The following is a 15,455-nucleotide window of genomic DNA, read 5'->3' as shown; positions in this document are numbered from 1 at the left end:
TTTAACTTCTAATTAAAAGTGAAAAATATCCATTCCCATTTCTCATATTTGTATAGAATGGGCTTTAGGCTTTAGAATGGGCCTTATTATTAAAGCACATGGTTATTTCACATTTGTATAGAATGGGCCTGTCATTTTTAGCTAAGAATCCAGCAGAATTGAAAGAAATCATGTGCTTTAAAAGTATTATTAATTACTGCAATCATATTAAAAATGCTAATAATAAAGCCCAAATTAAATATTGAATAAAATATCAAAATCTAAAAACATATGCAAAAACATACTCGCTTTACATCAACATTCAACACCTATGAAATGAAGAGACTGCAGCTGTGGTTTGGATTTTGAGAAAAACTACATTACACAAGAAAACCTATCAAATACAGAACAGAAAAAGCTAGGAAGTAAAAGAAAGAAAAACATACTTACAAAAAAAGAAAAACATAACAGAAAAATGCCACAACAATAACTAAATAAATTGCAAGCTTGCTTTTGCCTTTGATTTATTATTAGGCAAATGTAGGGGTTGCGATGAGTTATTAAATTCATCAACCCACAAGAAACTACAAAAAAAAAAAAAAAACATTAGTCAAGTTTGCGCTATTACTTCAAAAAAACTAATCAATTTGGAAATTTCTTAGAATTTATTATAAAGCTTAGTTTCACATAGTAATTAGGCAATGCGAGACTTAGTACTCATGACTATCTTTATAAATCACTTACTCTATGCGGGTTATTCTTCATATTCCCAATATGAGACCGGAGTGTTACAATTATAGTATATTAATATATGCTTGAAGAATAATAAGGAATTAAGCATTCATTTGATCGAACAACCACTGCAAAGCATTTTCATGATTGAAATGAAAAAATAATAATAAGGAAAGTTGATGCCTGGCCTCGAGGAATGTGGGGTGTTCACTAAAGGGGTATGACCTCATCTGAATATGGTGTTGAATTATGGCTTACCTGGCAAGCTATGATTGGGTTGAAAAAAAAACAAAAAAACGGAAAAAGAAGAAGTATATGCCTAGATGGGTGAACTTTGTTTTGGCTAAGCTGATGAGATGACAGGAATCTGCAGGTAGTTTGTCGATACACAGCCTAAGCTAACATGGGAACACAAAAATAATTAGAAGGTGGCTTCAAAAGATCCATCTTATGTATATACCCATTTCTCTATTTTGTAAATAATGTGGGCATAATTAGTAAAAGATAAAAAAAAAGAATTTGCGGATGAATAAGTTAAGTTTAATGTGTTCTCGAGGGTAGCTCAATCGGCGTCTTATAAAGTAGATATTACTAGATCGAATCTCTGTTCTCTCATTTCCTCTCCTTGCGAGGACATGTAAAAAATAAAAAATAAAATAAAGTCAAAGTTTAATGTGTGATATGCTATCTTGAGGCAAGTTTTCTTCTTTAGGGTGGATTTGGGTTTAGGCTTAATGAGTTAATGTGTGTCATTTACTCATTTCTTTATGTTCATATATGGAATACACATGCCCTTTATTTATAGGTTAGGTCAACGCCTTCGATCATAATTTTACCTTATTTATTTCTCCCATCAAAAAACAAGAAACAAAAATCCCACAAATAATTTCTTATTTGGAATAAATTACCAAACGGACAGAAATTTCTTACCAAACACCCTAAATTTGTGATTAATTAAACTATACTAAAATCTCATGTAGCATATGAGCCACAACAACACTTTATATATATATATAATGCTAAGTGCTCTTCTAGTGGTTCTCTTAGTGTCCTCTTTTAAAATCACCAATAGATTACTGATAAAAGAGACGCGCATGCTTTGGAAGAGCTTACCTCTGAATCAAAGCTCCTTTAATTTCCAAAAGGCCAGGAGTAAAACCAATTTTCTACGTGGATTATAATTTTAAAAAAATGTTAGGGGTCAATATTTTTTTTATATTTTACTCATCTTATCTTATAAATCAACCATTAGATTTGTAAACTTACGTAAATTTCATACAAGTTAATTGTGAACCCAACAAATCTAATAGTTAATCTATTATTTTATTAAAAAATATAAATTAAATATAAAAAACTTATTAATTCATAGCATTTCTCATCATTTTATAAGAATTTCGAGTCAAAATTATATAAGAATTTTCTGAACCCATTGTCTCTCGTTTATTTATTTATCATAAAAAAAAAAAAAAAAAGTTTTAAGGATTTTCTTGTGTCTACATGCCGACAGTCCTTAATTAACGATGCTTTTTGTCGGAGGAGGACAGGTGGAAGGCTGTGGGCAGTGGATCCAAATTAACACTGATTTTAGGGTTTCATAATATTATTATTATTATTATTATTAAGCACAAATTAATTTTGGTCAAAAACCCATTCATTATCTGGAACCATCTAAAGCTGTTTTCTTCGGTTGTCTGACTCCCAACAACTTAACGCTCCCTCCCCCTTACCTTTTTGAGGACCACTTAACCGAAAGCAACTCAAAAAGATGTTTTTGCGTTGACACCCTCCAAATGGCTCACGCTTAAATAAATTAAAACACATGCCCACAATCTTCCTAACACATCCATTTTTCAAAATGAGATTGACACCACCTATATTTAGATTCCTCCTTTTCCCTTTTTCTTTCTACTTGCCCTCCAAGTAGCAAGTTGCTTTTTTGTGTTTGACAGGATAACGATTCGCGATAATTATCTGTTCGAATGAGAAATGATGCATGTATTTTTAAGCGTTTATTTCTTGACGTGATAGTGAAAATTATTATTGAATTTTGGACAGATTAATATGTATGTTTCACGTCAATGGTTATTTTTTATTGTCACGTTTTAGAGTAAGCACTTGAGAGAACATGAATTTTTGTGTTCGAATTGCTAGCATTTGGAACAGATAACGTAAGAGAGATTCTATATGAGACCCATCTGCCCAAATAAATGTTTGGCTGCCTCATGACCAAGTAATTCTAGAAGGCCTACTTATGTCTTATTGAGAATGATGTGGCTATTAAAATCATCATTGGACTTGTGATTGATCATTATTAAATTTTAATTAAAAAATGATTTTAATAGCCACATCATTCTAATAGAACACAAGTATGCCTTCTAGAATTACTCATCATGACCACCTACGGGATAAATAATTATGGATAAAAAGACAGTTACGGTTAATGGTCATTGGCTAAAACTATTAACTCTAGGCGATTAACCGGCGGTTAGCGGCTACGATAATACGGTAATACCCTACTACGTACAAGTATTATACATTTTCTTATATATTTAAACACAAAAACCGCTAACCACATTGCCCTAGGTGGTTAGAGATTTTTTCTAACCGCTTTCAAAAGTGGTTAGTGGGTGGTTAATAACCGTCCGCTATTATTCGAACATATAATTACCGTAAATTCCAATACCATATATATATATATATATGACATCTCATACTACTTGCTCAAACTACAATTAATTCGGACATATAATCCCAATACCAAAATTTTAAATGTCATTTTAAGAAAAAAAGAAAAGAAAAGAAAAAGAAATAGTTATAGACCACCCCAATTATCCACCGATGGAAGCAGTTGGGCTCAAATAATTCGATTCTGCAAATGATAGTTACCTACTGTCATGTCAAGTGTCAATTATATGTTTCATTTCAATTAAAATATTCACATCAAATGAACCACACATAACAAGTAGCTCCTGAAATTGATAAGTCCTCAAATATCGAATCTAATATCTATACACATAAAGGAGAGAGAGAAACAAACAGAGACTTATTTTACATGGGAAAGTTTTTATAGGATATTCAAAATTATGAAAACTGGTATGGATATTAATACGAGTATGCTAAGCCAAGTTTTTGACTTATCTTTGTTAATTACTTAATATATTTATGCTCACGCTATATTAACCATCCACATTAAAATAAAGGATGGCTTGACAAGTGATACAAGCAATGAGGGAATTAGCTAATATATTTATGCTCACACTATATATAATATATACATTGTCTTTTTGAACGGACTAGATACAAGACCAACAATCCAACGTTTGGAAACACCGGCAAGACCCGGTTGAAAAGGGCTTAGTCACGGTGAGCGGAGGCGGCGGTGCAAAAGAGGGTCAAAGGAGGAAGACGACTAAATGGAAAAAGAAACCAGTGTCTCTAACTCTGTAATTATGTGAAAGAGGAATTGAACAGAGGGCTCATACAAAATTACATTGTTCTTTTTGTTTAAACTACGATGATGACCTGTTATGCTAATGTGTCATTACATGGTAAGCAAACATGTTCAGACACTAAGTAGACATGTTGATTGTGCTCTTGCGGAATGTGTCGATATTAAATTGGGTATTGCTGGAATAGTTTTTGGGTGAATCAGGCAAACTGGAGAGATGAAATCCTGCAAAATGAATAAGAATTCAACAAAAGAACTTGTCGGGCGTGTCGACAGGAAATAGCTCCGATGCCTAAATCAGTAGACTTTATAGATAATAATAAGTTAATAACCACTCAAGTTACAAAGAGTTGCTCCCTTTTATAGGTGCATGTTGCAGTTGGTTCCGATTGTTGTCATCGATCGTGACTCTTGAATTCTCGGGCATTAGTGCTACCCTAGAATTTCAAAGAGTGGCTTTTAACTAGCAATCGTGGCCTTGGATAATCGTGGAGAATCCTCGGCAACGTTAACCCTCAGCTGATAGTTGACTTGAATGGCACGTGTGAATAGGCTTGGTTGTTGGGCTTTTCTTTGATGTGAGATAACCGTTTGATTCCAAGACTAGCCCATTACCCAACAGGTTTATTACGTGACATGAAAATTTAAAAAATTAACGAATTGAAGAGATTAAATTGGCAAAATTTAAACATCAAGAAGTGCTTTGCTAAAAAATAATACCTCATAGATCGATCTAAAACATTTTTCCTACAAAGTACAATTGTTTAAGACCAAAAAAGAAAAAGAGAAAAAAAGGGGGATATGTTTGTCTCTCTAGTATAGCATGAATCACATGATTCATGTTGTTGCCAAAAAAAACAGTCTCACTAGTTGTCATCATTATTTGCTTTTTCAAAAGTATTAGGCATCCTCAACTCTAAAATTAGTGCGAAATCTATGCAAATTTGTCTATTTCATTTCTCAAACTTCAACCTCTTTTTTTTTTTCTTTTTTTTGTTCCCCTGATTGAGGGGTCAAAGTTCAACTTTTATACTGTAGCAATATTGAAGGAGAATGATGGAATAACGAGTCAGCGCATCAATTTGCTAAACCGCCGTCCAAGTAAGTTCGTATCAATTCAACTGCTTTATTTAAATAATAATAATAATAATAATAAAAAACTGCTTTATTTAAAAAATAAATAAAAGAATAATAAAACAGCTTTATTTATTCTTAATCCACAATTGAGAAATGTAATGTGGTGCCGACACTTTTAAAGGTTGGTGATGACAGGAACAAGGGAGACCCTACAACTCCAGTCTCTCAGCCGCTCATTACCGCTCATTGATCCCAATCACTTTTAGCAAGTAGGCCAAATATCATAATCTCACCCGTATAATCCAAAACAATTCCATATGGTCAATTTCAAATAGGTTAGCTACCTGATGTAGACTAGACAACTCAAGCCAAACAATTATAGTAACCTATGTTAGACTGCGTTCGGCACCGTAATTTCGCAGACAAAACTAGCGGTTTGTTTTCAACGAGATTGCGGCACCGTAATTTTGCAGACAAAACTAGCGGTTGGTTTTCAACGAGATTGTAGAAAGGCCAAACTGAGAGTTGCACGTTTTGAATTCGCAAACCCGAAAGAACCTTTATACACTAAAAAAGCAAGAGATAATACGAAAGAAAACAAAAATCAATGTACTTTTGCTCATCTATACACGCCTAAGATGGACTAAAAGTTGCCCAGGATGATGATCAATACAGGTAATGTGTACAAATATTTGAACTCTTTTACAGGTAACAAAGCTGGGATTGGTGTGTACAGCAGGAGATGAAAAGAGGATATCTACAAAGGGATTTATTTCATCAAGTAGTGTGCGATATTGATGCGAATTTACTGAGCTTCTCAAGGATGGCATTAGCCTTCCTCTTGGCCCTGGAAGTCCCGGTTTGTGCAAGCCCATAGAGTGTGTCATTGGCATTTTCTTCTTCCCTAAGCTCCCTCCATTTAGTCCGATCATTAATGCAGATGGTATACAGAATGGCAACACAATTCTCCTTGTTGCGTTCGCAAGTGCTCTTCCGAATGATACCGAGCAAGCACGGAAGGGCACCAAGCTCGCCCATTTCCTCGACCGCCTTTTGGTGGCCGGAAAGGATTGCAAGTATGGTCAGCAATTCATCAACCAGTATGCCATCCATGATCTTTTTCAGAATAACTTTGACTGCGCCTTCACGGACCGCCCTCCCTTTATTCTCATGGACAATGCATAAGTTGAATATCGCTGAAGCAACATCCCTCATGGCTAATGGATGCCCCTCATCTAAAAGGTCAATCAGAGGTTTGAGAGCACCAGATTTTCCAATAATGAGCTTGTTGGTATCAAGGGCCGATAATGTGAAGAGGGCTGCAGCAGCATTGCTCCTTGTCTGAATGGTTCCAGATTTTAAAGATTCAATAAGCAGTGGTATGGCCACTGGATTCTCTGCGACTAATCTCTTATTATTATCATGAATTGAAATGTTCAAAACTGTTGTGATCAAATCCTCCTGAAGGTCAGGAGGAGTGTCAGGCCTGCCTGGTGAGAGTGGATTGAGCAATTGAGTAATGGCATTGGTGGACTCACCAAACAGGCCCCGAAATGATGGCATTCTCTTCGTTAGACGCCGAACCTCTTTTGCAGCTTCTTTCTGATCAGAAAGGGATCGGGACATCTTGTCGAGCAGTGAGTTCAAAGAGTCTCGGTCTGCATCGGTCACTACCTCCTCATCAATATTCTGTACAGGCTTTGGAACATCAATTCCATGCTCCTTGCACCATTGGGAAATCATCTCTCTGACCAATAGATTAGAAGTGAGAACTGTATGGGAGAGAACTTGTTGGGTTTGAGGACATGTCCGGTGGCCTTCATTCAGCCACCTCTGGATGAATGGACGATCATAAGTCTGCAGATGAACACAAGTATTAAATGCACTAAAATCAGTTGTATAATGCAGATCAATAAGAAGGGAAAAGTATAAGAAATGGAAAAAACATAAGGAAAAAGATGGACTGTACAAAGATGATATTGATTTTGAAGCAGAAATAATTGGTGCTTGTTGGTAACAAAGTCATTGTATGTTATGAATGAATGAGAACAGATTCCTAATTCTACTTTTTGAGATAAGGTTTTGGTATCCAAAATTGGATCATCTTTCGCAGTATGTCACATTTCAATAACTTTGCCTACTGGCATTGTTAACATGGAGACTGTGACCTTATTCGATATCATTGTTCACTCAATTCATAAAATTCCACTTCCACCAAAATTTGGAATTCAAACCATCTACAGTTTCTTTTTGACTTTTTTTTTTTTTGATGAATACCCAAACCATCTAGACTTCTTGACCCAAAAGAAGAAGGAATTATCTGAAGGAAAGCTTGTCATAAATTCTGAAGATCAGAACAATCATATCAAATACCAAAAATGAGTGAAAAAAATGACATTCTTGGATGAAGTTCAAGCAAGAAACTGAGATGAAAGCATCAAATGAAGACAAAAGTGATAACTGGAGATTTATACAGAAGATGGTAGTAGATCTTTGGATTTATCTTGATGGGTGTATATCAATTTATCTTCAGAAATTGGAATCACCTTCAGTTTTCCTCTCAAAATAATGAAGTGGAAGTAAACTCCCATAAAACAATTCCGAAATGAAGGCAAGTATTTTGAATTCCACAGAATTAAACTCCTAAAACAAATTCAGGTCTGGGCAAAGCCACAGATCTTTCAAAATCAAGCAGAATTTCTCCAATCTACAATTCTTGAAACTGCCAAATCCCAAAAACACAAGAAGCCAGAGGCTGAATCAAAACTCAAATGTATATATATTTTTTTAAAAAAAGAAGACTTGAAATCCATCGCCATCGCAGAACAGAACATTCAATACTAGTATACTTGAAAAAAAAAAAAAAAAAGGTCTCAAAATGTAAACAAAAAAAAATCTTGCACTCACGTCCAAATTGAGCAAAACCCACCAAAATTCCCACAACAACAGACGTAAATGCAACTTCAAACTAGAAAGAGAGAGAGAGAGAAGCAACCAACCTGTCCAGTGGCCAAAACAACAGGGTCCCTCATGAGCTCTCTTGAAATGGGGCATCTGAATTCTTGAGGAACAGCCAAACCATCATCCAATCTCAAAGAGAGAGAGCTGTTCAATTTCAAGTCCTTCAAAGACGACAAGGTTCTGATGGCCTTGTCTGCCGTCTCAACCTTATAGTCATCTTCATCCACAATCGCCTTCACCAGTCTCTGCAACTCCTTTTTCAGCTCCGTAGCCTTGGCCGCCACGGCTCTATCAGTCTTCGCCATTTCCAGAAAATTCAAAAAAGAAAAGAAAGAGGAAAATCTTGGGTGGGAATTAGATTAAGGAAACCCAGAGGAGATTCACAATTCTGGGCATCTTGCTTGCTTTCTTTCTCTCTTGCTTTGGATTTTTTTCCGTCTTTCTTTTCTTTCAACGAGAGAATGAAACCGAAACAGATTTTTATGAGAAGGAACTTTGCGATGTTGTCGTATGCACCTGTAGCGCCAGTAGGCTGTTAACCCTTCATTAATTATTATTTTTCATTTAAAATTAACGAAATATGTATGAAAAGTATAAAATTATTGGTATAAATTATATTTTTAATGTTGATCCATTTTTATTAAAAAAAAAAATTAAGGATAGGTGGTACCACTACGCGAACATTATGTAATAATTGTAAGATAAAAATGTAATATATAACCGTTAAAGCAAATTTTTGGACAATTGTATTGGTGACAGGTCACTTGCGAAATTAAAAAAAAATAATAATAATCACTATGAAATATCAATCCCATTCGTCTGTATCCTAAGAAAACTTAATAAATACTGTGGGAAAGGAAAGAATGAGCATAATCTATAGGTGAGGTGTACCCCTTTTTATAGTTTGAGTCTCTTGTCTAATATGGTAATTTAGAGTGTGTTTGGGATTGTGATTTTACAATAATAATCTGTGTTTTAAAAATAAATCACAAAGTATTTGGCATTGTTATTTAAAAAACGTATAAACTAAAATTGGAAACAAAAAATTTGGTGATTTCTATAAGCATGCTATGAGGTGTTATTTGAAAATGCGCAAAATTAAAGCAAAATTACGATTTCGCATAAAAAATATTTGGAACAATAATTACCAAATTTCCGAGTTTAAATGAAAAAGATTTCAAAAATACCCACCTAAAATAGGTTAGAAACCTCTCTTCTTCATTGTACGTCCGTTTGAAGTCTGTCTAAAAAAAACACAAAAACAAAAACAAAAACAAAGACTAAAAAAAAAAAAAAAGGCATACATATTACTTGTTTCTATATTGTTTTTGTTTTTTTTTTTTTAAAACAGAAATCTGAGGATTTTATTGATTAAAGATCATTAATATTAAAGCTCTTACAGCACAAAGCATAAAGCTTTACAAAAATCATAGCCACATGCTATGATGTTATAGATACTAACAAAATTTTTTACAATCAGGTGTTATCTATGACTTCAATCTTCCGCTAACTCATGTACAAATATAATTAAAGAGTAGATCTAAGACATGAGTAGCCCAATTTACTAACAAAATTTATTTGAATCGGCCGTGAGAAATAACCCTTCACACCTAATTATTCATTCTCACTCATGAGGGCGGATCTAGAGAAAAAAAACTTTTTATTCAAAACAAAAATACAAACAAACAACCAGCAAGCAGCAGAAGCGGTTGGGGAAGAGATGAACGGCACAATACGGTGGAAGGCAAGATACCATTGCTTAGAGCACTAGCACATTTTCCCTTTGATCTTTCTTAAGTTTAGGAAATAAAACTACTTTTTGTTTTCCTATTCAAATATACTTTACAATAACTTCCATATACCATTAAAATATTATTTATTTACAAAATAAAAGTTTCATATCTACCATCTAATTTTTTACAAAATTTCAACACAGTTTCCAATAAAAGGCAAAAAGATGAAAATAGGAGACACAGATAAATATTTATATTAAAATAATGTTTATGAAAGCTCTTTAAGTTTCTTATTACACATTGGCTGTAGCATTTCCAATGTTTAGGAAAGCAATAAGAAAGCGGATGTATGTGACTTTTTGTGGGTATTTTTTTTTTTTTTTTTTTGAGATTTTTGCTATATATAGGGAAGAGAATGAGTTATATGGTTTATGTTGCTGAGAATGAGTTATATGGTTTCTATTTTTGCTAGTGCTCTTATATAAACAACTCAAAGTTAATGTCAAATTATAAGTCATATTTTTGTTTGCAAATATGTTAAAATTGAGACTTATATACAATGTTAGTTATTTTACTGTTATAAACAAATGTCCTTATTGGTAATTTGACCATGAAATTGCAATTATATGCTAAAGTTATCCAAACATTTAATTAATAGAAAAAATATTTTTTAACATGTTTTACCAAACGCATCTATGGTTTTAAAAAGTATCGATTTCAAAAAAACAATTTTTAAAATCATACTTAATAAAACCACAATTCCAAAGAGACCCTTACATACCAATGAAATGTGAGTCTCGTCGTACTAATGACCATGAGGGTGTATATTTTTCATGCGGAGAAGATTTTAAGAGTTATTGATTTATTTTCCTTAGATGGCCTTATTATCTTTTATGTAGAGGCAAATTGAATGGAGTAACCCTATAATTTATATCTCTAACAATAGCGTTGTAAACTATTTTTTTTATCTATAACTATTTTATAATGTTAATGCGTCACTTCCTATTAACAAGTTGATTGGAAAATGATATTCTTGCTCAAAGTACAAAGCCACCCACCAATTTACATTTATCTCCCTGGGCTTGCCTGTTTATGAAAGTGAGAGTATTTTTTATTTTTTATTTTTGGTAAGATATGAAAGTGAGATTTATGTACGCTAACAACACCAACTGACGAATATTTATGAGACTGTACTAGCCAGTAGCCAATATAGTTGGTGGTGGATAAGGGTATGAGGGCTCCAGTGCAAATAAATAAAGTTGGGGGGTTGCATTTTAATTTCACATAAGGCTTAAAAAAGAAAAAGAAACTTGAAAAGGACTGAAAGACAAGAAGGGTAGTTTTGGGTTAGAAAATAGTGACATTTCTTTGGGCGGCGGTAATTTATTACTTTCTTTTTTAACCCGTGGAAACTGAAAAGCATCTTATTCTCAAGTACTGGTTGACTTTTTCACCCTAGGGATAAGAAACTTCTTGAAGAATTAGGCTGAACTTGAATTAGTGGGGCCCGTTTGGTAAAGAATTGGGTTAAATACTAAATATTCTTGAGGTTTCATTGCTTTAATGTTTCTCTCTTACTGTTTAATTTTTATCGTAGGGAATTTTTGTAGTTTTGATAATAGATCAAATTAATCTTTTTGTTAGTTGATTTAACGAAAATTCACGTGGACCAATTAAATATTGACACGTGGCACCTACTTAAATTTTTTTTTTTTTTAAAAGAAAAAAATTTGGCCACCCCCTAGGCTCCATGGGGTGGCCCCTAATTTTTTTTGTTTTTATTTTTATTTAAAAAAAATACATTATTTTTTAATTTTAAAAAAAAATTAAATATGTGTCACGTGTCAACATTTGATTGGTCCACGTGGATTTCCGTTAAGTCAACTAACGGTCAACTGACAGAGGATTAATTTGGTCTATTATCAAAACCACAGAGACTTCCTGTGATAAAAATCAAATCATAAGGGGGAAAAAATAAAGCAACAAAACCACATGGGGTATTTAGTATTTTTTTTTTGTAAACTGGGTATTTAGTATTTAATCCTAAAGAATTTTGTCAATTTTTTTTGGCTTAATAATTTTTTTATTTTTTATTTTATATTTTATTTTATTGTATTTTATTTTTTTACATGTCCATACAATAGGGGAGGGGGATTCAAATTAGTGATGTTCGCTTCATGAGGCGTGGTCCTCAACCGATTGAGCTACCATAGGTTTTAAAACCAGACAAATCTTGTACCTTACCTATTGGAAAAGATAAGATCAATACCTCCGTTAGTTTCCATCAGTCTCAATTAACTAAATTCCATGTGTCACTCCCATAATATGCCACATGTCCTAAAAAAAATATAAAAATAAAATAATAATAATAAATAAAAAACTAAACTTCAAAAAAAAAAAAAAAAAAAAAAAGTGAAATTTTTATGAGGTGGCCGGCCACCCCAATTTTGGCCTTAGGGATGGTTGAGCCACCCCCAAGGCCAAAATGGGGTAGCCGACTACCCCATAATTTTTTTTTTATTTTTTTTTTAAAATTCTTTTTGTTTTAGGTTTAGTTATTTATTTATTTTTTAATTTTATGACACGTGTGGCGATATTAATGGAGATGAAGTGGAATTCCATTAATTCGGACTGATGAAAACTAATTGAGGTATTAATTTTGTCTTTTCCCATAAATGAGGTACCAGATTTGTATGGTTTTAAAACCTAAGAAAAAAAAATAAAAACGTTGAAACCGAGGTACAAAAAAAGTTATTAACCCATTTTTAAAATATTTTTTTTTTAGAAAATCCTTCTTAACTTTTATTGGTTTTAACATTTTCTCCGCATGTTTAAACTTTCAATTAAGGGTATTCAACTTTTTATTTTTTTCAATTATCATATTCCGTTAGGATTTTCTATTAAATTTTGTCAAATTCTCAAAATACTCATTTCTTTTATAAAATAAAAAATAAAAAATAAAAAATAAACACCTGAATTTTTACAATTTTTATTTTATTTTTTCTAATAAAAAAATAATAGTATTTTGAAAATTTTGACAAGATTTAATGAAAAATCCTAATTGAAATTTGATACCTTGAACATTAGGGGTACTTTCAAAATGCGTTCAAGTTCGAGTTTTGTGAAGTTTCCCATTTTCTTTTTTTCAAATTCCTTATAAAAGTGATATTTTTTATATTTGGGTCCCGGCAATTTTGAATAGTTACTTTGGTTTGGATTTTTTTTTTGTTTTTTTTTTGGGGGGCTAATTTGATAGGTTTGATTTGATTAATTTATATAAATTTATGTAGGTTTCGGCCAAAACTCAAAAAAAAAATCTAATTTCGCCCCTACACACCCGCCTAACACATAATGAAAAGGGGAATGTTACGTATTCTTTTGGTGTACTCCTGATATTCACCTAGTGTTCTCCTTATCTTAAGTGAATGTTATTTTCTAAAAAAAACAAAAAAGAAACTGACCCTTATTTTTCTCACTCGATTTTTAGAAAATAATATATACTTAAGACCAGAAGAGCATCTAGTATTTCTCTAATGAAAAGTGGGGAGAATCTTTCTTAATCTACAATATTTCCTCTTCTAACTTGAAAAAGAAGTACAAAATAAGAACAAAATTTAAAAGAATCGAAGATTATAAATTTACTGAAGAAAATGGATTATATCAGTAGCTCAGTAGCTGTAGCACTAATAATAGGATTAAAAAAAATTGTAGCTCCAATTTTTCATCTATACTTCATATTTTTGTGTGTGAATTGTTAGAATTGTTTTCATGGCATATTTTCTTTGTTTGACTGCTAAAATTCAAATCCCCTGTGGTATTTGAAATCGCTGATTTTTAGAGCTTTCTAAAATTATGGTTCGCTTGAATTTGTGATTTAAAAAAGTATGATTTTAAAATGTACGATTTGAAAACATAGTTTTGAAGAACACGGTTATGCAATTGGTAAAATCGCAGTTTGACATTTAAAATTGTAGTTTATCGTTTAAAATTGTACGTTTTCAAAAAAACACTACCTTATCTGTGATTTGAAAATGCAGATTTTCTATGTTTTCAAATCACAATTTTTTTTTTGAAAAATACAATCTTAAACAATCAATTTTCTGCGATTTGGTTTAAAATCATATTTTTTGTTTATAAAATCGCAATGTCAAAGGCATCATAAATCTATATATTTAAACTTCTGATTTCTAAAGCAATGAAGACCCAATTATCAAATTTTTTTCTTCTTCTTTAATTGGGAGGTCATATTATTATTTTCTCTTATCGAGGGGCAATTTTTTTTTTTTATTATTATTTTTTTCCCTAGAGAATCATTAAATTTACCTAAAATTTGAGTACTATGATTTAATAAATGGTTCTGATGATGTTAGGATGATCCTCTATATATATATATATATATATATATATATATATTTTACATATTCACATAAGAGGGGAGAGTGGGAATTCGAACTAGTAACCTTCGCTTCATAAAACATAGTTCCTAGCCGATTGAGCTACCCTTTAGGGACAGGATGATTAGATACTTAAACTTGCAGCACTTCCATCAAATCATATAATAAATAATTGGAACTTTCCCTACTGACAAACGAACAAGGAGGCTAATAAAGAAGCAAACCTTAAGCTTTTAAGATTTTTATGTATCAAAAGAAAAGTGGGCTCAAGCTCACAACAAACATAAACACAATTCAGATAAATATGAATGTTTGATTATTATTTTCAAATTCTATGAATTTTTCCCTTCTTGATGATTATTCAAAATTTATAATAACTACGTGTGGAGCCATTTAACAGCTGGAAAAAGCTAGGGCACATTTAAGGATCATTTTTTTCTCTCAAAATTTCTTCAATCCTTTCATCAAAAAAAAAAAAAAAAAGTCATTATTCAAGCTTCTAATTCTCTTTGTTTGATTAATTGAAAAATATGTCAATGTAGTCTCAATAAAATTATTCTCTACCATAATTTTTTAAAAAGTATTATGTTGGCTAGAGATGTGATTCGTCAGAATTTGTTACAGATCTAAAACTGATTGGGACAATAATATTTAAAGATATTATCTTGTAATAACCCGATAGGTTACTGGATGTGTCATAAATAGTGTTTGAGTTATAGTGATTTCAAATTATATCTTTGACATTGTAGTAAGGGAACAATTTGTCCAATTTAATTGTTATATCAATGAAAATATATCGTTTAAAAAAATTCTCTTTGTTCGAATTTTCAAAGTTTTAATTGAAAAATTAGTCAATGTAGTCTCAATAAAATTATTCTTTAGCCGATTTTTTTTTTTTTTAGTATTATGTTGGGAAATGGGAATGAGGTAAATAGTCAAATGATGATGTATGTATTTGACATAGAGAATAACTTATATAAGGAGGTTGCACAAAAGTTACCTTTTGTGCCACCAATAAGAAGCTGACACATCAGTCAATTTCATTAGACTTATACTTAAAACAAAAACTCAACCTTACCAGATTACATTCTAATAAAATAAAAAATTAATTTTTTTTATTTAAAAAAAAAA

The 15,455-nt window shown here is 32.0% G+C and overlaps 1 protein-coding gene across 1 annotated transcript; it reads right to left on the bottom strand.

Moving 5' to 3' along the window:
- Positions 1–5,826: 5,826 nt before the first annotated feature.
- Positions 5,827–8,659, bottom strand: LOC132170746 (U-box domain-containing protein 9-like). Its single transcript, XM_059581833.1, has 2 exons — positions 8,236–8,659; positions 5,827–7,093 (listed from the first exon to the last, which is right to left on the bottom strand). The coding sequence occupies exons 1-2, from the start codon at positions 8,500–8,502 to the stop codon at positions 6,014–6,016; spliced, it is 1,347 nt and encodes a 448-aa protein (XP_059437816.1). The 5' UTR covers positions 8,503–8,659; the 3' UTR covers positions 5,827–6,013.
- Between the last annotated feature and the right edge of the window lie 6,796 nt (positions 8,660–15,455).

The sequence above is a fragment of the Corylus avellana genome, chromosome ca2 (assembly GCF_901000735.1).
Source record: "Corylus avellana chromosome ca2, CavTom2PMs-1.0".
Classification (NCBI taxonomy): Eukaryota; Viridiplantae; Streptophyta; class Magnoliopsida; order Fagales; family Betulaceae; genus Corylus; species Corylus avellana.
The sequence above is the reverse complement of the archived record's forward strand: the minus strand, read 5'-3'. Positions and strand labels throughout refer to the sequence as shown.